Raw genomic sequence first — 27,018 nt, 5'->3', positions numbered from 1 at the left:
CTCACAAGTTCATGTGGAATAATTTGCTATGTGTCTATAGTTTATTATGGTTTCCAGCCCCAAAAGCTAACTTGAAGCAGAGGAATGACAAAGTCAACTTGAATTTCTTCACAGATTATACAGGATCTAAACCAACCCTCTTTAGGACCCTTGAAAAAAAAATCAAAACCTGCATGAACTTTAAATCCAACTACTGTAGACTCTCTAAAGCAAACCTGAAAAGCCTAAAAGACATTTTCTAAAAGAAAAAAATATTCACAGCACCCAACACCAAAAAGAGTCTTCATATTATGCCAGTGTTAAAACACCTGTCATACACACAACTGGAGAAATACCTGTTTTAGAAATGGAGAAGCCAAGACAACAGGTAAAGACAAAATGGTTGAACAATGTTCTACATCATGGCAAAACCGTAAGTTAAAGGTATTATTGTAACTCGCTGTTTCTTGAGACTAAATACTTGTTTATCCTGCTTCCTTTTCAAATATCTTGGGTATCCAAAAAAGAACATGTGTAAGTATATACCACACTCCCACTCAGCTACAAGGCAAAGGGATGATACTAATTTTACACTTGCAAAATTCTATTAATACTACTGAAATGTTTTCTTTCATCTCAGGAGAGACCTCCGTTCTAGTGTAATTTTCTTCACATTCTTTCTTTAGCCATGGAATTGCTCTCCATACATCCTGCTGTTGGTGAGTATCATTTAATAAAGGTTACTGTGGAAATATCTATAGATCAGTAGAAATTTCTGTTATAAGAGTATGGTCCTTACATGTGGGTTTTAATCTTTCAAATAAAAAGACTATGTCAGCAACTATTTTTACCACGGGGAAAAATCTGATATTGCTTATTAAGAGACATGTTACAACAGCACCTTTTTGTTGCCTTATTGTAAGTGCTCAAAGACAGCTTTGAAAAAAATAGGTTCCCATGAGAAAGGACTACACGGCAGACACAACTCTCTTACAACACCTTTGAAAATTCTGCAGAGTAAAATACAAGAACAAAAAAAAAAAAAAAAAAAAAAACAGCAGTAATAATTTGCCAAGATTTTATAGAAAAAAAAAAAAAAACACCAATAAACACAAACTACTGAAAAGAACAAGAAAATCATACCTACCATTTAGATAGAAAAGATCACCCGAACCCTCCATAATACTACTACCAAAAAGAAATCGTCTCTGAATACAACAGTGCTATTCAGTATTTTAGCTGCACAGTTCTAGGTCACAATGAGGCTGCAAGGTGGCGGTGCCAGGAATGGGGATTTCCCTCTTCCCTCTGAAGTGCTCACTGTGGGAACCAGAAGATCATCTCACAGATCATCAAGGAAGAGCAGTCCACCTGCAAAATGCAAGCTGGTACTATCAGCCTTTCCAAAAGTGTGTGGTACAGGACTTCTGTATCCCATGCCTAAGGCCTAGGATGTACAGATCCTTGCTGATTGCAAGTTCTGAGTAACTCCGTGGCTCCTTCTTCCCTCCAGCAGAGCGCTGGAGGTAGCAGGTGCAGAACAAGGGACACAAGCAGGGAAGCAGAAACTGAGGGTCCACAAACTTGGAACTAGTTTGCTGCCTATTTCAGTAGTCTTCTTTCTGCTAACACACTGTAAGCCCCTTGGCTTTTACTTCAGCCAGTAACAAATGGTAGAAACGAGCCAAAATAACTGTGTTATTACCTACAACGCAGAAAGGCTGCATGCTAACAATTAAATGTTCATAGAACCCAAAATTTCTGTGCATTTATGCAATTACTACACCAGTAATGAAATGCTCAACCCTAAATATATAGTAACACAATTCAGACAATTTTTTTAGAAGTGATTTTTCCACCTCTGCTATCCTCAAATCTCCCTATGCTCTCAAAACTATAGATAAATACTGAGAGTGAATTTTCAAACAGACTCCCAAGCCTGAATCTCAGCTCAAAACCCAGTGGAAATGTTTTGCAATAAACGTGTTTCTAAAAATGGCCCAATACGTCAGAATAGCACAGCACAGATTTAGAAGGAGTGTGAATTTTTCCTCAATGCGATAATGAAAACAGCATTTCAGCATGATTTTAAACACAGCCTCGTAAGTGTGATAATAGGGAAGAGAACTATTAATACAAAAACGTCATCAGCTCCTTCTCCTCCTCTCAGGTTTTCAGGCTCTTGCAGCACATTGTTGCCTTACTTGATCCAAAACCAATACAAGCGTGACCTGCAGACACAAGCTGGCAGAGCAGACCATTGGATCAAGGTAGATACGGCTTCGTATTGCAGGACCCATGACCCTCTGCCTCTTAGAGGTCTTCTTTTGACTATAAGCTCTTCTTTTACTACTTTTCCCCTTTGAAGATTTGACTTGAAGGATAATAAGGCTTAATTAAGGTTTAAAATCATTTGGAGGCAGATGATCGCACAGAGCAGAGAGGACAGCACAGCACAGAGCAAAATAAGGATAGACTACACAGACAGGAACAGAATTGCAAGAGTAACTCCAATGGAGGCAAAGTCTCTGTATCCACAGTCATCTTCATACTGAGTGCCGAGTGCAGGAAACGCATGTGAAATGTTTAGTTTTGTTTGCATTTTACCTTTTGATGGATCCTGAGATGAACAAGCATGCCAGAAAAGCAGAGGTAAAAACCCAGTTGATCATATGATAGATACCAGGTCTTGACAGTTTACCCACACCCGCCCCAAACCCTAGCATTTCCAAATCAGAAATATCTGCACTTGAGTCTTTTAATTATAGGATTATTTCCAGAACTTCTCTCTTAAATGGCTCCTAGCGATATAGAATTTAAAATGTCCCCCTCAGTGTGATTTCTACCAATTGCCCTGCTTGTCCAATATTAAACAACAACAGCAACAAAAAAAACAACAACAAAAATCCACAAACATAGAAATCTGAAATCCACCATTGTAACTATGAAGAAACGGTACTGAAAGACATGTCGTGTGCTAAAATTAGGAAATCAAGCTCTTAATTATTCCAAAAGTTACAGGTGGTGCTGGTAAATATTTCATGCTTTTTACTGCAAAAAAGAAAAAAAACACACACACACAAAACAAAACAAAAAACACATCCTGATCTCCAGGGTTCAGAACATGAATCTGTTCAACACCACTCTCATGAGACTGAGCACGGAAGAGAGGAAAATTTGCAAATACATGTAACAATATCCCATGTTAAAATGGCAGGTTGAAACACCAAGTCTTCGTAGGAACATTCTGAAATCTACTCTTTATGCAAGGACAAGAGATGGAACTTTGCAATGAGGGACATACTGACTAGAAATCAAAAACAAACTAAATTTCTATATACTTTAAAAAAAATAAACAACCCCCCCCAGATGTTAACTTCAGTGTGCTTCCTTAACTATTACATCCATATCTCATATTACACACTTTGATGTGTGATTGTAAAATGTACTGTAAAATTGTTACATGGAATTGAAATTTGTTGCAAGAATGGATGAGGTTTTAAAATGCTGTATCTAGGCTAATAAAGCAAGTGCTAAATATATGCTATTTGACAGATGTAAAAGCAGACTGTTTCACAAATGCTGTTACAATTTGTACAGCACTTTAGAAACTTCAGGCTAACAGCAACACATACATGTAAATCGCCAAGAACTGGCAAGAACGCTAGGTTTTATTTTTGCTTGTTTACCCAAATCCTTCAAAGAGACTCACCAAACCACTGCTGAGATCCACAGGAGAAACAAGGAAAAGGTGATTCCATCCATGAGACCTTTTCTCTAATTATCTCAAGCCAGATTATTAGTTTAGTTGAAAAAAAAACACAAACAAACCAAAAAACACGAGTCATGCTACACATAGGGCTGTCTGATTATTCATTCATGTTTCTACAGTTAATATACAAAGTATGGATTCTAAAAGACTTTATGACAAAGAAAAGTTCAATAAACAAATTTCAGATCCTACCATCGTGTGATCTACATGTAGATTCTGATCTTTTTAAAGCACACACTAACTACTATAGTAGGTGCTCTTACACACACACAGATGCTTCATTATTTAATTTACAAAGCAGCACTTCTGATCATGTGTCACAATGATTCAGAACAATCTCAGAAACTGCAAGTTCAAACCACAGCAGGATTCTGAATCAGGTTTCTTTAAGTGTTTCGAGTCAGTAACATCATTTAATCTCAGGAACACACTGCTCTGGCGTAGCTGTGTTGTATCTCTGGTGCCAGGAAAGAGTTCCCTCAGACAGCAGCAGGAAATACAAATTAAAATGCATATGTCATAAATAAAAAGCAAGGGGCTGCCATTGATGAGGAGTCCACATGCCTGCATGTTGGGTAGAAGCTCCACAAACTCCACATATGGCAGAAATGACAGTTTTCAGCACTGAAGTTCATGGAAAGCAAGCTGGTGCTATGGTATACATCCTAACAGCACAACACGATGCATGGCTAGGAGTAGACAGCATGAGCAATTAAAAAAAGAAATAAATTAGAAAAGATGAGCAATAAAAACATGGGTGAAGTGTTATGACTGTAGATCATCATCTGCTGTTTAGCTACTAATGCAGACTTTTCAGAACTGGAATCACTTTTATAAAACATCTCTCATTACTTCTCATTTCCAATCAAATGGATGTGGACAACAGGACGTGTCCAACTGTACATATACAATCTCTTAGCCAAGTATGCAAATAAGCAGCTGATTCCAGTAATTTTCTTCTACAGCCAGACACTGGCTTGTTTGACAGCAATGGATGCCATGAGCAGTGAACTGTGAATGCCTCCATGTGGTTGGAAGTGCAAAAAAAATACTCGGTGCACGACACTTTAAGTTAGACATTCTGGGTCCCAGGGGAAGACCAAGAGCAAGAGGAAGATGGTGGGACAGGGGCCCTAAATGGCTACAAGAAAGCAGACGTGGATGCCAGGCATCAGCTCTGACCAGGCTGGTTCTTTGAAACTGCTAAGGTCTGAGCTAGTGGTTACACTGAGGTAGGAGAACAAATTATGTTGATGTATTATTACATCTGCTGCACTGACCAAGGCTCTCAGTTGTGCAGAATTATGCAGAGAACCACGATCACAGCACTCTGTATTTGCATTTATTTACAGTGCTGATCTACTCACAATACAGACAACAGTTGCAGATTTACCAGCAGCACACTAAGCATAAATTTGTGTTTTGTACAAGAAATAACACATTAACAATTCTGTTCTGAAAGTCATGTTGCGTAAGAAGATCTGGTATTAATTTACAAGGGTAGGACCCCAAATACACATGCCTTATTGTGATGAACTGCAATTTGTCAGTTATTTATGAAACACAGGCTAGCGGGTACTCTGTGTCTCTCCCCACATACCTAAGAGAGGATCCTTTAGTTGTACACCTATTCCATAACCCTAAAAGCACCAAGCCAAAATGAATGGAGCCCTGCATGTTTAGGGATACCAACTTTAAGAACACCAAGGGTGAATTTAATGCACAAAAGGCTGGATCAGAATTAAGGGCTGGATATAAAAGCCTCCAATTATTCTGCAGTATGTCAGGCTATGCTTTTATTTCCTTTGCTGGAGAGACTGAGGAAAGCATTACTGTAGAAACATTTTAAAATGAGAAGCAAATGGCATTTAAAACAGCTTCATTTCCTACTTAGAGTAGACTCAAGAGCAAGGGGAGCAAGCATGTAGGAAGGAGAGTGCTTGAAGAAAGAAAGAAAGAAAAGCACAGTAACCGGCACTTCTCTGCAATAATATTATCAGCCTGCTGAGAGCAATTACAATAGCACAGACAGCCCTTGCTTTATTGTGACCTTATTGAATTAAATCTGAGGAAAAAAACTCTGAAATTCAGCAGGGAATTTCTTAGAAAATTTTAATGCCAACTTAAATTTGATCCAAAGGCCTCAATATTAAAGGTCATATCCATTACAGTACAGTGGGAAACCGTGGATCTCTCTGTTCCTATGTTCCACCCTTTCTTAGTTTTGTTTTCTTTTCTAAGAGGAGGTCAGAGATTCTCCTTCTCTCAGTCGTACAGCACTCTGTATCAGAGGTACAAGACTATTTACATTTTAAAAAAGCATTAGCCAGCAAATCAAATAAAAAACCCTCTTATCTTACTTTAAATGAAAAGCTGAACACAAAACCACAAATCAAACAGCAATGATGAAACTAATGCACTCTACAGTCTGATTTTACCACCTTTTGTGGATGTATACAACATACAATTTGATCTTAATTCAATTATCTGCCACAGTACTTCCAGATCAACTATCATCATGACGGGAGGCAGGTATCAAGTGACCACTGACTTTCACTGAATGGTAAAATCTGTGATTTTATTTTATTTTTTTTTAAATCAAATTCTTAATTCTTGATCACATCAAACCTTTGAAATAGGGAGTGCATTCCCAAAAGCCTGATCAGCTGAGCCTTCAGGGTTCCTTGTTTGTACATCAGCAAGCACAATGGTGACAATGGTTATGGAGTGCCCCTGCAAGCCCCATCAATCCCCTACTCGCAGCTTTCAGCTTTACAGCAGGAGATGCACATGCTAAGCACCAGTGAGAAACACAGCACACTGTACAGCATACATGGCACTGCTCATGAATTCCTTTCTGCAGGAGCTATTGCTCCCAGATTTGCAGGATATCTACATGAAGTTACTCTGCTTTTTAGCTAAAGAGTTAGGAAAGAACTTGAAACATATATGGCTTGTACTTTTTCAAAAAGATAAAAAAAAATCTACTTTTACACTATTTTTTTTCCAAATATGAAAGTGTATGAGAGAAAAAAAACCCTCAAGCTCCTGAATGCTTATGTAATTGCTTTTGAGCTTTCATTGCTGTGACTTCCAGTGCAACCTGAGCTCCTAAATATGAGAAGGCAAGTCTGAATCCTTGTTATCACTTTGCTCAGGTACCCTCTGAACAAAAGAGCCATTGGTTCTTTTCAGCCTAGGAATATTCATTATGGAATTATATTCCTTACAGTTCTTACTTTCTCAGTAGTCTCAGTATTCACTTAATGTAGGATGTCTGATGAAAGGAAAAAGGTTAAAAGACAAGTTTCCCATACCAGGGTCACCTAGGTTTCAGAATGTATCCCATCTGATGATCTGGCAGTGACAATTTCAGCATTCCCCAAATGTACTGGGGAACCTGGCAGTTGAACTAGTGTAACCTACCATCCAGTCTTGGTTGGCATTTGTGGAGGACAGTAAATAAAAATAATCTTTTCTGAACTTAATTCATACGAGATTTTAGATTCTTCATGCCAAACTACATTTCATGTGTGTCCCAAGGACATTACCAGGTTTGAAACCAACAAGGCAAATTCAGTTTGAATGCCACCACTTCTTAAACCACAGACATCCTTTCACCTGTCAGTATGTTGATCCAAACTTACCCTTCTACACTTAGATGCAAACTACCCCTAGCTCAGAACTTCTGCAGCAGTGTCCGAGCAAACGTGCCCTATCAGCCATACACCAGGATGACCGCTTTTGAAACTAAATATAAGTTACTCAAACACTCTACTACAAAGCTCTCTACATACACTGCAAATGTATCAAAATGCCACGCTAAAGAAAGCATTGATGGTTTTGTCTTCTGAATTACTTTACCCTTCACAAAGAGATTGATTACACATCCTTGCTTTAATCTGATTTGATTTGCTAACCACTGTAATTTTGTTCCTCAGACAATTGTGTCTTAGTCCAAAAAAAAAGAGGGAGAGACTTAATTACTTTTAACATTTGCAAACGGTCAACAAAATGGCTGCTACACTAGAGGAAAAAAAATAGCATTTTGTCTTCTCATACAACAGCTAGCCTTGATGTTACAGTACAGACATCTTAGTTTTGTAATACACTGTATTACATTTTGTATTACAAATTTATTTTATTTTATTAAAAAAAAAAAAAAAAAGGATTTTATCAGTAAGAAGAGGTTACAAACTATAAAAATAGAAATTTCAATTGTGACACTGGGTAGGATGGCATCAGGCTTCATAAGTGTTAACTCACCTGTTTGGCTGCCATTTTTGCCTCATAAAAGTTCAAAGAGGTGAAATAAAAACTATCAATCTACCAATAATAGTTTTCAAATAACAGCAGCTTACTCGAAATACAGAGAAATAATTATTTTAGGGTACTTAAGCTACTATGTGAGGGACCAAGGAATTGGAGTGGAGAACAATGAAGGCTGGAGGAAAGGAGTACAGTTAAATTGCTCAAGTGAAAGGAACTTCACTATCTGCATCAAGATTTGAGTGTTTAAATTGGTCCTTAAATTTCCTAGGACTGAGATCCTGGTGAATTTTTTTATTCACCCTTTTCTCACCACACTTGCTAAAAGGAGAGTTGGTATCATCAGGTATATAAATATTCTTTTCTTACTCTTTCCACAGATTAAAGATGCTAGTCATGATCCTTTTCCTCTTTTTCAATTGACCTGTTGTTCCTTCCTAAAGCATGCATTTATCTTCCTAATCTCATTTTCAACTTAAGCAAATGGTGTATCTGACTCTATGGAAAATCCCACTTAATTCTACAGCATTTCAGATAACAATTCGTTTAGTCAACAGTTCCTTCTACGAGTAGCACTGTAAAATTCAGCCCTATACAAGAAGCTATTAAAATAATTAATTTTATATAATATTTGAGTATAACAACATTAATTAATTTTATCTTAATTGTTGTACATGTATGTGTGTTTACTTGAAAAACTGCATTTCACCTATAAGACCTAAATTAAAAAGACAAGAAAATTACAAAACACAAATAGCTGCTTCCTTGCTTCTCTGCTTCCCTACCATGTCACACTGTGTAGAGTCAGTGGCTCTTCTTAAACTGCCTCAGCTATTAAGTCTTTCTTCGCTGTTCATTAGACAAGGTTTTTAATTCTCAATTTGTCTTTGGTGTGTCCCATCAAACATGGTCAGACTGACACAAACAGTGTGGTCAGCATCCTGCCAGCTTTCTGTCTCAGCTGTTTCTCATTATCTTCCAGTTTACTGCTATTTGGATGTAATGGTAACAGGAAAAAAATAAAAAAATAGAGTGAGGTGGATGGTAAAGGGCTATCTACTGAGTCAGACAATATTGTAAAATTTGGAATACCAAGCTTTAACTCCTGCTGTAAGCATTCTTAGGGAACCCGGGCAAATAATTTGGGTCCCAATGCACCAAAGTCCTCAAGTTTATGCTTAAATTTAAATAGAAATTGCCTGCCTCATTTTTACCTCAATACCTTTAAGGGCAAGCATGTGGTGAAATGCATAGCTAAAAGCAGGTGTCTTGATCTCCAAGAGCTTGCTGCTCCTTCTGTAGAGCAGGGGTAGCACCAGTGATTCTCCCTGTCCTTTGCCTTGCTTGTGCAGCTGGGAATAGAGAAACAGTCCCAGCCCTGACAAGGTCCTTGCAAGACAAATGTGCAAGTATTGCCACACTCACAAAAATGTTAACAATAGTAAAAGCTGTTTGAAAAGACTCTTTTTTTTTTCCAAACCCATAAAGTATAACATGTATGTGGTAAAGGTATTTTTCTGTCATTTTAATGGGTTAGTTTTTCAGTATTACTTTACAGCATGTGACTTTGCATATAATTTTTTTCTCTTCTTCCCCCTTGAGAATACATACAAATCATTTAAAAGCAATTTACAACATGTCAAACTGCTTAAGGAGACTCTTAAAAAAAACTAATGTATGAAGTTAACCACTGGCATGATTTATTATTGAAGTTCCACTGTTATAACTTGACAATTAAGAAATATTGATAAATGTAAACACATTATTGATGTCAATTAAAAAGCACAAGATTGATTAACCTCCCAGAGGTATACTGGCTCAGGCTGTTAGAGAGTAATCACCCTCAGCAAGTATTCACTACTGACAAATGTGCACAGAAATTAGACTGCTGTGAGACAAAAAGTACTTTCAATTAAAATTAAGATCATCTGAACACATAACCAAAGCATCGGGTCAACAACAAAATAACACCACCAGAAATACAAGCAAGATACGTATTAATATGAAAGGCTAAGTGATTAGGTCACATAATGCTCTCATTAATCATGCACTGATGAAAATATGGTTAAAAATTACTGAAGGAACTGCTCAGCAAGTGAATTATACTCATGAAAGAGAAAGAAAGGCTATGAACGTATAATTTAGCCACTACACTGCAATATTCATAACTGCCCTGCTGAGGGACAAGACCTTGCTTACAGGATAAACATCAGATCCCAGTTTAAAGTATATATTTATGTACATCCTAGAGGTGACCAAACTATAATGGTGAACTTGAAACTCTACTTAGCAATGGTTCAATTTCTGCAGAGCAAACAGATGTTCGGGTAGTACATACATTAGAGGGGGGAAGCATACACCTGGCATACCCCAGAAAGGCAAAAAAAAAAAACAGGAATCAGTCAGTTTGTAATTTAAACGTGCCTGGAAGAATTTGGCCTCTTTTTTTTTTTTTTCCTTTATTCTTTTTACTTGCTTACAGAATTAATGTACTGGCATAATGCCTGTCACCACAGTGAAGGGCACTGCAGCTATAGCTTTTAATGACAAGAGAAAAAATAAAACACCAAAAAAGACCTCCAACACCAAACATGCTCACCTCAGAAAGCAGAGCTAAAGACAGCAGCAATGCACCAGTACCAAGGAGACTGCGTAAACAGTAATTAAACTCCTCACTACACTCTTGTCTAGAAAATAGATTTCACTTAAACTTCCAAGGGCTTGACTAGACATACTGATAGCAAAGTCTGGCCACTTCCCTCCCAAAAGTTTGACCTCCATCACAACTTCATGGATCAGACATGTTCCTTTCAAATATAAGCAGCTACAAAGGCATTAGACAGGATCTGAATTAATGCACAAAATGTAAAATTGAAACACATCCATGATAAAGCTTTTTTATTTGAAAGAGCTTTGTGTGAAGGCCACACGTGTTTATGTTTATTGTCAAAATAAAGTGAGATCACTCTGGACCTACGTGGCTGCAAAATTCAGTCAAATGGTACTTGTGACAGATCCCGTGTTGGGTGCTAAACTAAAACACAGGGGTATTCAACAGACCCCACACAGGACCACTGGTATATGAAGACACAGCAGACACAAAGGACAACTGCTGATCATTATTATTTTAAATATTAACTTTTTTTTCCCCAGATTTTCATTAATTTACAGTTAACATTGGTAGGATTTATAAACTGGTTTCATTTTGACAAGCAATTTTAAAATACAGAAACAACTGTCAGCTTAGCTACTGGGACAACGGAACAGCTTCAGGGACAAAAGCAACAGAAGCATGACGATAACAAAATGGGTCGGCATAAAGGACGACTGAAGGCAGGTTTGTGGAGCAAACAGGACAAACAGAGTTTTTTTTTAAAGCCTGGCGTTATGCAGAGAACGAAGATGAGAAACTGTTTAGACTGAACAAATTATCTATGGAAGAAGCAAATTAAGGTATCCAATTTAAAGTGGCAGGGGAAGATTTTACATATTGTATTTTCAACTTGCTGTGGGGGGACTTGTGTCCATCTGAGAAGTCAGAAAAGAATGCAAGTAGCTTAAATAGAAACTAAAATGCTGCTTCTTCCCTTGAAAAGCTATAAAGAGAAAACCTGTAATTCTAATATGCTGAGAGACTGATGACTGAGCATGTTGGGAGAAAATGTCATTACGAAAACATAAAAACCCAGCATTGTGCCCACGTTTACAAGATCAAGTGACTTGTAGGTCAATGAGGTCATCAATACCATCCTAAATTGCAGACTGAAGCTCAAGGGCAGCACAACACAGTCCTGGGGATCTGAGGCACCAAAGTTGCCAGAACCTGTCTTGTACTTGCTTAGTTCTAATGCCATTGAGCCTGGCCCTGCCTCTTCAATAAGCAGTACAAAATTGGGATGAAAAGTTTTCTCAGCAAGGAATGAGAAATAAAAGAACAAATTAATAAGCAACAAAATCTGTGGGAGAACAAAATTAAGATCACTGCTGTAATAAAAGCACTGTTCTCTCTCTCGCTCTTTTTTTTTTTTTTTTCTTTCTTCCCTGGAAGTCCTCAAAACAGCAATCCCTTTCATTTCCTCAGGGTCTACCTCTACTTAAAACTGGTTTACCCCCATTATACCGCCACAGATCAGCAGAAAGATCTATCATCTGAAATGAATGTAAGTTACAGTACACATGCAAGGCATTTACAAGATAGTATGTTTCATAAATAACACACCAAATACAGCCACACATCTCTTTCCTATTCAGTAAAAAAGAGAGCTTCCACAGATATTCTCTGCAGCAGACTGGCATCTCCAGGAAACCACGCAGCAAGAATCACAGAATCACAGAATTTCTAGGTTGGAAGAGACCTCAAGATCATCGAGTCCAACCTCTGACCTAACCCTAAGACAGTCCCCACTAAACCATATCCCTAAGCTCTACATCTAAACGTCTTTTAAAGACTTCCAGGGATGGTGACTCCACCACTTCCCTGGGCAGCCTGTTCCAATGCCTAACAACCCTTTCAGTAAAGAAGTTCTTCCTAAGATCCAACCTAAAACTCCCCTGGCGCAACTTTAGCCCATTCCCCCTCGTCCTGTCACCAGGCACGTGGGAGAACAGACCAACCCCCACCTCGCTACAGCCTCCTTTAAGGTACCTGTAGAGAGCAATAAGGTCGCCCCTGAGCCTAAAGAGAAAGTAAGTTGCTCTGAGCTGAGTGTATTTTCACAGAATCACAGAATTGAAGGGGTTGGAAGGGACCTCAAGAGATCATCGGGTCCAAACCCCCTGCCAAAGCAGGATCCCTATAGCAGGCTGCCCAGGTAGGCATGCAGATGGGCCTTGAATATCTGCAGAGAAGGAGACTCCACAACCTCCCTGGGCAGCCTGTGCCAGTGCTCCGTCACCCTCACTGTGAAGAAATTATTCCACATATTGGTGCGGAACTTCCTGTGCTCCATTTTGTGGCCACTGCTTTCAATGCTATAAAGTCATCTTCACAGCTCCCGGGGCTGGCACCAGTGCATTCAGAATGGCAGACCCAACAACACCACAGTCACATTACAAACATGGCAGAAGTCACCTGAGTTTGGGAGGCTCAGATGGGTGGCACTTATTTCTACCTTCCCTCTCGGCAGCCTTGTTTGGAAGAGGCCCACGTGAAGTTTTGTAGCAACAGCCATCCTTGTGAGCTGTATTCATTTACGTACCAGACAGGAGCCTTTAGACTTGAACACAGGAAAGCAGAAAGTGTGAAGGGACGAGTAGTAGATGAACACATTTCCCTGAAAACAAGATTTTTTTCTCCATGTGTCTGAGTCTTTCTTCAGCACACGCTGGCTCAGTTGGTGCTGCTGCCTCTTTCAAGGAGCTCCAACCAGCCAGGCCGGAGCAGCTTGCTCTTTTTCCATGGGGAAGCTTACACCTAGCACTGATCTGATCAGATGCGACACACTGCCAAGCCAAATTGCTCACTATAGAAAGTCAGTCCTCCTCCTGTCCTTCAGACAGCCCTCCTCTATGTGTAACACCAGATGCTCAGAGCTCTGGATGCCTTATATAACTACTTATTATTTATGATAAGGCCCCGACCTCTCTGGATTAGCAACTAAATATAACGGAAATAATAGAAGCTCTTTAAAATACTTCATCTGTCATACAAGCAGCTGTTAACACTCAGATCGTGTTTTCTTTTCTTTTTTTTTTTTCTTCCTTTACTTTTTTTTTCTTCTTTTTTTAAAAAAGGTTGTTGTGTATGTCAAATGCTGTGTTGTATGGCAAGCATTCCTGTTACATCTTTTGGAGCAGGGAGACTCTTAGAGCTTCAGGCTAACTCCCAACTGCCCCCGCCTGCAGCCTAAAGGTTACTTTCAATGCAGGACCTACTTTGGTATTTAATATTGCAGGCAGAAGCTGCCACTTGCAATTTAGTCAGTGGGGCAAACAACAGCAAATCATTTGTGAAAATGCTGTCTTGTTCTCCATCAGGAGAGTTAAATGAAAGCCTGGAGAGTAACACTGCTCTGGAGACTCACACAGGTGTAACCTGGAGAGCAACTCCACCTGAAGATGGTGAGATGTCTGCTGTACTTCCTGCACGTTCAGTTGCTAGAAATTAAGCTGGTATGACAGCTCTGGGCTTGTGGCATCTGTTACAGTACTGCTCATCTCCAACACTATCCCCCATGACAAGATGAAAAAGCTACTTGGAAAGGTCAGCTGAAGGAGATCTCACTACCACCACGTCCCATGAAGGGACAAGTGCTGATTCACCTGTGCTTCAGTTCAAATTTACCAACCCTTTTTCAAGTGACTCCTGTTTCAGTTTTCTTCTTGTTCCCTCTCACGTACCTCCCCCCCAAAAAAAACCCTGTATGTATAATTACTGGACATAAGATGTATTTACTCTCATACTGGAATACAAAAGTAGTGTAGCTCTGAATTTTATGCTTCAATTTTAATTTCAGCCTCATTATACTAAACGCTAGCTATCATCCATCCCTAAATCTCCCTCATTTGCATCTACATCTCTTTCCAAGTAAAGAGCACTGAAACTTAGCGTATGTTAAAGATTTCTGTTTTTCTTCAAAGCATGTCCTTCTATGTAGGTTACAGTTATAAAAGAAATATATAAACTTATATTTCTTGAGTTATGTTCTTAGATCGTCTAGAGAGTAAGTGCAACTTTGATAAATCAAATAAGAATCTAAATGACTGGGAGGGAAGTGTTAAAAAATCACCACTTCAAGAACTTTGAAATCAAAACCAAACCCAGCCCACAGAACAACTCCCCTAATGCCACCTCTCCTCCAAATTAGCTAATTCAAATTCAGTATTTGGCTTCGCCAACAAAATTCCAGCATAATTTTAGAAAATGCACACAGGGAGCCAATCAAGTGAGAACTCCTCTGCCGAATCAATTAAAAACTGACTACTGGCATTACAACAGACTAGGAGATGCAAGAAAAGTGAAAAAAGTTTCATTCCAAACATTTTCATTGTAGCTAAATTCTAGGTGGCATTGCCAGCTTTTACAAGTGTATGGATGCTTGATTACCTCCAAAAACTAATTCTATACAGTTATTTGATCAAACTGTTTTGATAGGATCGTTGGCCATTGTTTTTTCATGCTTTTCACCTCCTGATCTTCTTCTGCAAGCGAGGCATTTAAAAATTCTTCCCTGCTTCTACCCTTGCTTTAACAGAGTAAATTCTTGAGAGGTAGGAATAGTTCTCTCTGTGTAATTTTGGCTTTATCCTGGTTTGAAAGTATAGGTGTGCAACTGTAACAGCTATAAATATGACACTTCCAAGGAAACAGTGCTTAGGTAGGAACTGAGAGTCAATAAACTTTAGTACAAAAATAGGTATTTGCCATTGAGAATCTGAAAATTAAGAAGAAATATATATATGTTTTCAAGGAACTTTTAAAGAAAAACTGTAAATGAATCTGATTTTAACACCCCTTCCAGTGACAAACTTGTTATAAGGAAACCATCTTAGAGCTCCAACATAACAGGAAGACAGCAGGAGGAAAACGTAAGTGACTTGCCAACATCATACACATTGGTGAACAGCAACATGGGTGCCGCACACTGGACTCACGGGGTTCAAAGAGCTTTTCCAGCTATTCCTTCATTTTTATCTCTAAACTGCTGCTAATGTAATCAAATGTTATAAAGTATTTCAAAACTTTCTTACGTATACAGAAAATAAAGTTGGAAATGATTTGTAGCCTGCCATTGGAACTCCTATTAAGAATTTTCTGCTTCTAAGGAGAAGAACCCTCTAAGAATAAGAACCTTCTGATATGGTTATCCAGACTACAGTGCTGTGCTGCATTGGACACAGGCATCTTCAGGTACACATAATTATTTCATAAAAGTTGGAATTGACTATCTCAAAGAACTTCCCAGTGTTCCAGCCGTGCAAATTAGTACTGGTCTCCTGCATGCCTAATGGTGTGCTTTCAATCCAGAAATTCATACACTACGGTAATTAAACACTTTACCTGCTATTCCTGAAAATCAATCACAGGATTACTAGAACTGAACTTTTAAAAACAATGGGAGTGTTTGCTGATAAAGCTAGAAAGCGTGAGCAATAAAAATCAAAGCAGGCGCAGTAAACAAAGTACTTCTATCCGTTCTTACCATAACCATAATAGAAATTATTTGTCCTGCTAAAACTATTTTGATCAACTGAAATATGATTGCTTATGCTGTGGCTGTATTATTACCAGTTTATACTAAGTGGTGTATTTGTACATTCTCAGTATAATTTCCACTTCCATTCAATAGTTACTTTCAGCTATGATAATACTAAAATGAGATAATGCCAATAAATGGCTCAAGAAGATGCAGTACTTGGCTGTGCACACCTGCACTGGCAACATGGCTTGTTTTAAAGCATATTTCAAAGGAACTGTTCAACTGTCCTTATTTCAAACAAATTTAAAAAAAAATCCATACTAATCATATTTACTAGAGGTGGAAAATATGGAGAAACACGAGAATATGAGACCAAAAATCTCATACTAATTGTGATACAGTCTTTTACCAAGGCATAGTCATGAAGCATTTCATTAAAACAATATTAAAAGTTCTGTTAATAAGAGGAGACTGCAAGCATAATAACATACTTACAACATGCTGCAAACATGAAAAATGTTGCAAGTGCTCAATATTTATTGTTATCAGTGCCTTTTTAATAGTTTTTATACTTCAAAACCACATTCCTTCACTCTTTTTCGTATCTGAAGGGAACCGCAAAGAGAAGGTAAGCCTGAAGGAGAACAATGCAAGTTTATGATGAATTTCGTCCATCTCTGCTTTTAGAACATGCCTATGACCAGTCAGATACAAAGGAAGCAGATCTTCATGACTTGACCGTCTAATGCTTCACAACATCTTCTCTCCCTGCTGAAGACTTGTGTAAAGCATGATTCACGTTGGTCTGGATTAGTTAAAGGGACAAAGGCTGTGGAATGACAAATACGTTACACTGAAGAGTACTCTGCAGCTATGTGATCTCAAAAATGGTACAATTGATATGCAAGCCTTCAGAGCTGGCAGGGAGTCCAGCATAACCCTTCTTAGCTAGACAAGATGACCAGTGGCTTCCATCTGCAATCTGAACTGAGGAAAAAGTATTGTGGAGGAAGGCAGAAGAATGAAATGCCCTATATATTAAAAAAAGACATTTAATCAGAGCACACAGGTCTAATACAGCTTTAGAATTTCCCTTTTATATTTTCAAACCAACTTGAGATACAGTATGCCACAGAGAAAACTAACAAATACTTTATAACACACAGTATTACCATATCTTCATAGTGGCTTATATAAACCTTGAATCTCAACAACAGCAGTAACATTTCAGGGCTAATTCTCTTACCACTCATACAGCGATGGAAATTCACAAACAACATCATACTGCGTGGCCAGAACTGGCTGTTGTGATCATCTTCTTTCTTAAGGACCTCAAAGAATTCTCCTGAAAACTTTTTAAAACTTTTTACTTCAAACTACTGTGTGACAATGCATTTCTCAGTGCCCTTCTTGAAAGGGAAGATGCTATAAATTGTGCTGTTTACACAGTGAACACACACACTCAGACACAAAATCTTCAGAAACTGTGTCGAGAAAAGAATCAGAATCGTTCCTTTCTTTAGCCATCCTATTTTTAAATCAAAACCAATAACAAGCAGAGGAGGACTAAGTTGAAGATGAATGTTCCTCTATGCTTTTCAGCTTTATAAAGCTACTTTTATAACATTCAAACAAATAGTACAGTGACTGACATGAACAAAATGACAGTAATCTGTCACCATTTCACATTTCCCACTAGGCTGATTCAAATACTTATTTATGAACCTTACACTTCAATGGTCACTTTGATGACTAAACCATAAATTAGAATGTAAAGTGAATTTAAATTTGATTTTAGAGTAACAATAAATTGTCAGTGAAGTGGGATGTTATTTAATTTTTATTGACACACTATGAAAAAGTCAGCAACACCAAGATGTGCTACATCATAATAAACCCCAAACTTAGCAAAAAATGCACGCTAGAACTCATGTTTGTTTCCATGCTTCTGCCTTTAAAAATAAAAACACTTAATATTACGCTGGTTAGTTTTAAATATAAGCTCTTAATAATGTCACATGACTTCATTACTTGTGTTTTCAATTAAACAAAGAGCAAGAATGATTTTTTCCCTACAGAGCATGATAAAATTTGACTGCAAACACATTAATATAAATTTAGACTCTAAGGTTTATTATAGTTCTAAGGAAAAGCTTACTTTTAAGATAGAGGGCTGTTATTTTTCCAGTATTTACCTCTTTCTGTACAACTGAACTGGAGATGACACTGACACCTAATAGAAATTTTGCAAAGAACAGTTCTCCATTTACTAGGAAAACTTTTCTAGGGGGTAGTGATGGGTGAGGGCATGACTCAGCAAAAATAAATCTGTGTTACCAAAGCATCGGGAAGTCTTCCAGGAACTCATGTCTCAAAACAATATCTTGGCAAACTCATTTTCTTTTATCAGATCTTTTTTCGTTAAATGTTCCACTGCCTATTATATCATTATTTTGAATCCCACAAATACATGCATAATAGAAGCACACCTTTCCAAAACTGCATGCAGCATGATTATGCTTTGAAATTGGAAAACTTCTGTAAGTGTGACACATATGAAATAAATCAATGTAAATTGCACTTTTTTAGCAGTGTTAAAACAGGGAAGTGGTGTCAGAATCTCTTTAATATTCCTTACTTTTCGAGTTTGATTTCCTAAAAACTTACATTGAATGATACTAAAATGTGATCCAATTTAAAACCTACTTCAGCAGATGTATTTTGCATGTGGGAGAAACCTCTTAATTGTTGAGAGTTAAAGCAACAACAATCAAAACCTTGTGGCTTTAGCAGTAACAGGTTATTCTGCATTATCCTGGTTATGTCCTAGTGACAAAGACACCCTTCAAAGAACAAACACAGAGAAAGACAGGCACTTAATGCTGTTTGCTTGACAAAAGTTTATAAGATACTTAACGTGTGTGCAATATGTTTGTACCAAACTCTAGAGTTTTAAATGTGTGTAAAAGGAGATTATCATATTCAGAAAATTCAAGTGGAACTTGAATAAAAGGGAACTAGAATCCTACATGTCCTTTCTGTTTCTGAATATCTTCCTGGTTGAAAAATAAATGCCTACTTATAAAACATTTTAAAGCAAGAATTATGTATGACATTACTGAATGGAATGTGGCTTTCCATGACTTCTCCCAATCTTAAATTGAAAAGATTTATTTATAAAATTGGCCACTACTATAAAGTAGCAAAACGAAAAAGAAAAAAGTAGCAGCAGATTAAAATTGTTCAACTGGTAATGAAAAACGCATAACAAAAGATTCAAGACATGATGCACATCATAGAGGGGAAAGCGTCCTCCCATCAAGACTCTTGTTTTAGAGAATTGGTATCTTTTTTCAGTGTCTACAATAACAAGGTAGTCCCTGTATTCACAGGACTCATTGAGAAGAGAGAAGTTTCATTTTAAAATCTGTCCTGGACCTATTATGGGTTAGATGAATCAAAAGAACCATGTTTTCTCAAAAAAAAAAAAAAAAAAGACTGAAAGCTTTTATTTTAGGAAGACTTATCCAGCAAACTGACCTTTTGAGAGTCAAATGCTAGCTGTATGAAGCTGGGGTATCCCAAACACTAACGTAATATCAATCAGGGTCATCATTTCAGCATCCCAGTTAGGTATCAATATTTCCTACCTATTTCAAGTGCTTTGATACCTTGATATTGAATTCTTTTCAGAAAGAGGAAGCGCTTGTTATTAAAAAAGTTGCACCAAGTAAGTCCTACTTAAATTTATTTATGGTTTAAAGTACCACTTCAGTCATCTATTTCACAGCAAAATAGTTATTATGATAGCCTCATTAATGCTCTTCTGAGTTATCAAAGATACGTTTACATTTTTACTCACATCCATCACAGGTCAATTTTCTGACATGATGACTGTTTCTATATTACAATCCAGAACAGATTTTTTTGTAGTATTTTATTTTACCAACAAATTGTTACTTTTTTTGATGCAGATTTCTGCAAGTGGCAGAATTGGACCCCATTCATTCTTATCTTCCGCCACCTTTCTTCTTCATTATTTTGTCCAGTCTCTAATACTTCTCTGCATAACAGACCTGCATAAATTGCCTCTCCAAGAAAGACTTCAATAACAAGAGCTGAAAAATGCTACTTGTCACATACAGGTATGAGAAAAGAGAAACAAACAAACAGAAAAAAACCCTTGGCATTTAAATACACTTGCACTGAGTTAATCCAATCATAATTGCTTCCTTGAGAAACATTTTTTAAATACAAGATTAGCATCTGTTTGGGTTTAAAAAAAAAAAAAGATAGCAAAGCTATGGGAGCACAAAACAACACCTGGTCCTGAGAAAAAGAAATTCTAAAGAAATAATTTAATTTACACCATAATTTTAATACTTTCTTGTTGAATCAAAGGGCCCAGCTTCTTGTTGAAGTAAGAATCTAGCTAAGTGACCTGCTGGTTGTAAAAAGAACCATGTTAAAACAGCCATTGGAGGACCAGGTGCTTAAGGAATATTCATTTGGTATTTAATAGAAATACTACTGAGCTCTGACCAGTATCAGTAAGTGCAGACTTGGCATGGAGACACAGCTGAGGCATTACAAGTGCCCGTAGAGAGTTCAGGACTAGAAGCTTTCTTTGTTTATATTTCCAATGGTCACTGCAGATAGAGTGTTTTTACAAGAAGTAAAAAAAACATCTAAAGTTTCATAAAGTGTAGTTTGTATCTAAATATAGTATGCACTAGAAGGAACAGAGATGCTACAAATGCTACTGAGCCCACATCAGAGAGATCACATCAGTGACTCAACTTTTTCTGAAGAAAAACTTATCACCCTGCTTGGACACACATTTAGCCAGCATTTCATTAATTTACTGTAGGATTTTCTTGTTCTGCTATTGTTCTAGAAATGTATTTGCAGCTGGAGAAATACAACCACAGAAGACAAGACTATTTGCAGTGGTTGTCACTGCCACTTTTCCAAAACTATGATGGAAGGAAGAAGGAACGGGGAAAGGAAATCTAATATACATGAGGTAGCGCAAACAACTTCAAGGGAAAATGAGGGCAGTGCAGAGAAACAGAGTGAAGAGACAGACAGAGGTAGTAAAATAAACAACAGAAATGGTAACAGAAGATCATATAAACTTTTGATAGCAAGGCCTTTTCAGGCTGCTAAAACGAGCATCCCTAAATCCCCTGTTAAAAGCATGATGGATAAATGAATGTTTCCCATCTTCTCAAACTGAGACATAAAAACTACTGTTCATCCAGAGATATTTTGAGCAAGGATTTAATTTTTCCATCTGTAATGGCATAAGCCAGTAGACCGATGAATATACAACTCTTAGCTAAAATAAGAAAAACAAACATACCTGCCGATGAATAATCTCTAGGTTTGCTTTTGCTTTATTCACTAGTTCTTCTATTTTTTCAGAATCCGTTATATTCTTGTTTTCTCTGAAGGCATCTCTTATCCTTCTGATGGCATATGTTCTAAACATAAACAATAAAAAGACAGGTTCATAAATGTGCCACAGTTTATGACATTTCAATATTCTTTAAAACATATATATATATTTTAAATACATCTACACACACGCACACTTCACTTCACTAGTTTTTTTTCGCTCTCTCTTTTTTTTTTTTTTTTTGACGTATATATTTATTTTTATTCAGGGTCTTGTCTTGCCTGAGTTGAAACACTGACCAGATTTTTTTAAATTAAAAAAGCCATTTTACTTAAAGTTGTTGGAAAACTTCATACTTCACGTATCAGTCAAGTCTTTATAGCTCTGCTTGTTATTACTGTAAACATACTGTTGGATTCCCAGTCTGGATACTATAAAGGTCAAGAACATAAAAACAAAACAAAACAAAACAAAAAAAACACAACCAGCTCCCAAAGGACTGTGTGTCAGCGTGACTATTTTTATTCCCAGTATCCTAGAGGTCACTGGTCTCAATGCTAACAATAAACACATTATACATACGAACGAGTTCCGACTTTCCACTGGAAGACTAATGGACCAACCACACCAAAAATGGCTCTTCCTGTCACCCATTTTTTCTGACAAAGCATATTGCACCTTTCAGTCCAACACCTCATCCATTTCCCCACTCATAAGCAGTAATAAGTAGGATCTCTGTAGTCATCTCTGAAACTCTCCCCTTTCTTTCAAAGCCAATAAGAACCTTTATGCAGTCTGCAATGCATTGCTTAATAAAAAAACAGGGCCCATTTCAATATTAAAATACAATTTTCAGAGTGAGCAGGACATGCTTTTATTACACACTTGTTAGGAGGATGGAAGGAGAAATGGCAGTACACTGACCCTGCCCAGCTATCCTGGTAATGTTCTACTTCTCTATCACATCAGTACCAGTTTTACTGCAGAAGGTAAAACCCCACATGCGGCTCTGGAAGGAAAGGCTGCTGCAACCACCACAAATAGTATAGTATTTCAACAGCTGTTTCCAATCTTTCATGAAAGTGAAACACAAGACACAAAATTGTCTGAAACGGGATCATGAACCCACCCAACTATGCTGAAAAGTGAAAATACTGGTACAGGGGACAGGGGAGGGGAGAGGAAGACTATGCAGGACCCCCAGCCAGTGTCACTCCACACCATTAGATGGTGCTATCCAGCTCCTTATGCCGGATCCACCAGCCAAGAGGCCTTGTTTTCTCTTTGAGCTCATAAATAATACATTTCAATCACAGGAATCGGGATGGTTATGGAGTCCCACCCTGCTGCCACACACCAGCAGATGGTGCGCGCTTTTAATTAGGGCCTGTTCACCTATAATGTGACACTGGGGTGTGCGAGTGAGCGAGCGTGTGTTTATATGTGTGAAGTTAATAGAATGTATTAAATATGGAAGCTCATTCTCATCTGCAGCTGGTGTCCTAGCAAGATTTGAAGGGGAAGCTGCTTTCTTCTAGAAAAAAATTAAAAAAATATATATAAAAAAATCAACCCCCCCACAAACCCAAATAATTAAGATAGACTGTAATTTTGTTGCTTGATAATTAATGGATTTCAAATCATCGCCTATATATATGTAGGATTAAACTGTGCAGAAACATGTTTTCTGCAACAAAGGAAGGGTTGCCAAAAGATACACAGTCCTAATATAATTTTTTTTTTTTAGCTTAACGAAAAACAACAACAACAAAACAACAATAAAATGGTAAGCATCCATTATTGGGTACAAGTCTTCCAAAATGCAATACAAATGAGTACACTACCTAAAAAAAAAAAAAAAAAAAAAAAAAGGGGGCCTAAAGCAAATGCTTGTTCAGTATAACACCTACAGACTGTTTTTTCTGTTCTGTACATATGGTGCATTAATTGTTTCATTTTCTCCTTCCTCCTCTCGTTACACCCAACAGTTACTCAGAAAGAAAAGATATGTGCTTAAAAACTGGTTAACTGGTTTGATGTTTTCTGTCTATAGTCAGAAAGTATGTTGCGTTTTTTTCCTCTTATAGTTTCTTTAAAACTTTATAAACATTAATACCCAAATGAAGCTATTTTACATAGGCTTAAAAGCATAACCTTAATTCTACAGCTAAATCATTGTATCTCCAGTATATTCTAAACACGCTTCAAAGAATAGCTCTGTATTGTGGCACTACACTAAGGTTACACTGAGATTCAAATTGCTGCTTAAGGAAGAGCTGAACTCAGAGCTCAAACGTGATACTATACTTGGCTGCAAAGCATCCTTTCCTCTCCACTGAAGGGTGCCAGGAGAACAGCTCCAGCTTTCCAACACTCAAAAGTCTTTGAACATTATGTAATAAGTCAAGATATAAACAAATTTACTTTGTTCATTAAACAAAACAACAACAAAACTACAAAAACTAAACAAATAAATCACACAACTTTTTATAGGCTCAAATTGGGAGCAATCTCAGTTCCACATCTTAACACTCTCTACGCTTCAAGAGCTGAGTGAGCACCAAAATCTAGCACTAACATATGGCTGCAAGCCCATGAACGACAGAGCTCTTTTGAAATAGAGCAGCATGTGTAGCAACATGCTGTAAGGACACACATGGTATGAAAAGAACCTGTTCATTTAGACACACGATCTGTTTTTGATAGAAGAACCACTCCGAAGATCTTCTGGGTGATGAAGAGAGACTGATCAGCTGACCAACTGCCCTTATGTTGGGTATTTTCAGTTCAATAAGCATAAACACCAAAAATCAATTGTGTACCATTTGAAGGTGCAGCTCGAAATGTCAGTGGTAGAGAATACATGGCTATCCTCACAACTCCTTACAGAATCAACCTAAAAGGAGTACTGTCTGAAGACAGAGAAAGACGGAAAGTGCATTGGCAAGTGGAGAGGTTGCTGCTACTCCCAGATGGGCATTCACCCGAACTGACACAAAGGAACCGAGGGCCTACCGCAGTGCAACCAGTTTCACTTGATGTGAGAAAACAAGAGATGCTGCAGTTCTGCCACCCTCCCTGCCAGGCAGAAACCCTCCTTCTGCCACATCATGACTCCGGCCAGCCTGGTACCTGACCCCGTGGTGAGCCAGCCCAGCTTGGTGTACTGACAGAAATCCTACCTACAGAGGGAGAACCGCTTATTTGTCTTTTTTTTCCCCCACACCAGTGAGTTCAGTTGGCTCTGTACAGGACTGGACAAGATCTGAGGAGGAGGAAACGAAGCAGTACTGATTTAGATGGGTGCAGCGCGTGACAGATGCCACTCCAAGAGAAGCTGAGCAAGGCAGGTAAGTTAAGTTTGTATCTCTGGGAAAGTTCTGAAAAAATGCAAGAGTTCTCATTAAGAAACATCATTACAAATGAAACTTGTAACGCATTTCACAATCTACTGTTTTTCTCACCATTCTTTGGAATGTGATATGCTTTTTGTGATTCATGTGCATCCATTACACAATTAACTCCCAATTAAATCAAAAGTATGTAATCAATGGGCAACAGATTCAGTGCAATGGCTTCAGACCAAAGCTGCTGCAGGTGGATACAAGGTAACAGATGTTCTTAAGTACAAAATAAAAGGAGTGGTTGGGGCTTAACGCAAGAGCAAGGCCAAATCATTAAGACAAACTCAAAGGGAATGGGGACTAGCTGCTCATGTTAAGATACAACAATGGCCCCAAATAATAGTAAAAACCACAGAGGTATGGTTAAAAAAGTATTTTTCCTAATACTCAGTCATTTAGCTCTACCTTCTGAGAGTCCATCTTTCTCTTTCCCTGAAGCACACTCGAAAGCCTAACATGAGTCCTCATAAAAATGACGCCTGCAAGAAGAGAATGAAATCACAACATAGGTACTTCAGAAAATAATTGCTGCTTGGGGATATATTTTTATTTCAAAAATGTTTGCTTATCTGATGTCTGACTAGAAAATAAAATAAAAAATTAAATATGTCAGTCTCCTTTTCAAGTGTTCGCTCTTGCATCTTTGTACTCTGCTAAAGTGGAGTGCAAGAAAAAAAAAAAAGCTGAAATACTGTGCAGGCATACTTGCTTCGTACTATGAAGCATTGTATCTTCAAAATAAAACTGGCCATATACCGTTTGTCTCAGCAGCACTTCGCATTTACCAGTATCACAACATGCTAAAGGTTTAAGTCATCTTTCAAGGATAGCTTTACAAACATGTTGACACTTCTTCTTTGTGACTGTGAACAAATACAATCTATTAATGGATCACATCGCAGTTACAGGCAACGTACAGTTAAACATAATGGCTTTACAAATTGTTCATCATTGAGCATTTATGCAAATACAGAAGGGGAAGATTGTGACACACAACCTGTGCACACAAGACAGACATTGCAGGGGAAGCGTCTGTTGGGTTAGAACATTCAAGACTTTAAAAAAGGTATAAGCTAATAAGGAAAAATGCATTTTCATTTAAGTTGTATTTAATCAATTAAGGGGAGAGATCAATACTTAATCTCTGGGAAGCCCACTGTAGTTAATAATTCTGAAATAAAGTATATGATGCTTTTACTTCAGTATGCAATGTGCAGAAGTGAGATACTGATATACAATATAAAAATATACCAAGTGAGGGACCCTTCTTGTAAAAGGTAGTTATTTCCTTTTGATAACTATATTTTCTTACTACCTCTCCTTTCAATCTTGGAACATCTATTAATTTAAGGCAACAATAACATGTATTCTCAGAACTTCCCATTGTTACTAACAAAACGTGCACCAGAATTGATTGGCCTAACTGAATTTTCAGAATTACATGTAATTTAAAAATTGAAAGATTTTAGAATTTAAAAAATGCAGAAAATTAGTACCTTAAACTTTTATCACTATTAGTGAGGATTGTCTCCATTACAGCATTAGTTCCGAGGGAAGGATTATTTCCATACAGATATGGAAATATGTATGTATAATGTATCTATCTGCATTTTCTGTAAAGGTCTCATTAAAAGTCACCAATAACAGTCATGCAAAAGCCGCATGCAATTACCTCTTAATAACAAAAAAAGAAACATTTGATGACAGAAGTGTGTTTGAGAGTGAGAGGCAAGAAAACTCAACTTGGACCAATAAAGACAATAAATTCTTCCCTAAGCCTTTATATTCCATAAAGAAGTAGTTGTGACTTGCCTAATTAAATGCAGGAACAAGAGCATGGTGTGGATGCAATGCTTTTAATCAGCAAGGTGTTCCTCAAACTCCATCGCTAGACTTTTTTTCAGCACTGCCACCTCAGTGGCACAGTAACAAAAACACCTGCCTGTTCTGTCAAATAAAAGCAAAGCTTGGAATCAGATCTTGCTTGGGGGAAGCAAATGGGCAGTAGCTGGAGAGTAGGATTGGACGACAGGAAAATAAACAGAAAAAAAATCC

At 37.6% G+C, this 27,018-nt stretch overlaps 1 protein-coding gene across 1 annotated transcript in view; it reads right to left on the bottom strand.

The window, feature by feature from the left end:
* LYRM4 (LYR motif containing 4) overlaps window positions 1–27,018 on the bottom strand; it is a 92,055-nt gene that overhangs the window by 44,896 nt on the left and 20,141 nt on the right. Inside the window, exon 2 of the mRNA XM_084281779.1 lies at window positions 21,524–21,644. Coding sequence (XP_084137905.1) covers window positions 21,524–21,644 — 121 coding nt within the window. The remainder of the gene's footprint in view (window positions 1–21,523; window positions 21,645–27,018) is intronic.

Source organism: Netta rufina, assembly GCF_964035555.1.
Source record: "Netta rufina genome assembly, chromosome: 2".
NCBI classification, from domain to species: Eukaryota; Metazoa; Chordata; class Aves; order Anseriformes; family Anatidae; genus Netta; species Netta rufina.
Note: the sequence above shows the minus strand (reverse complement) of the source record. Positions and strands in the feature narration are given on the sequence as shown.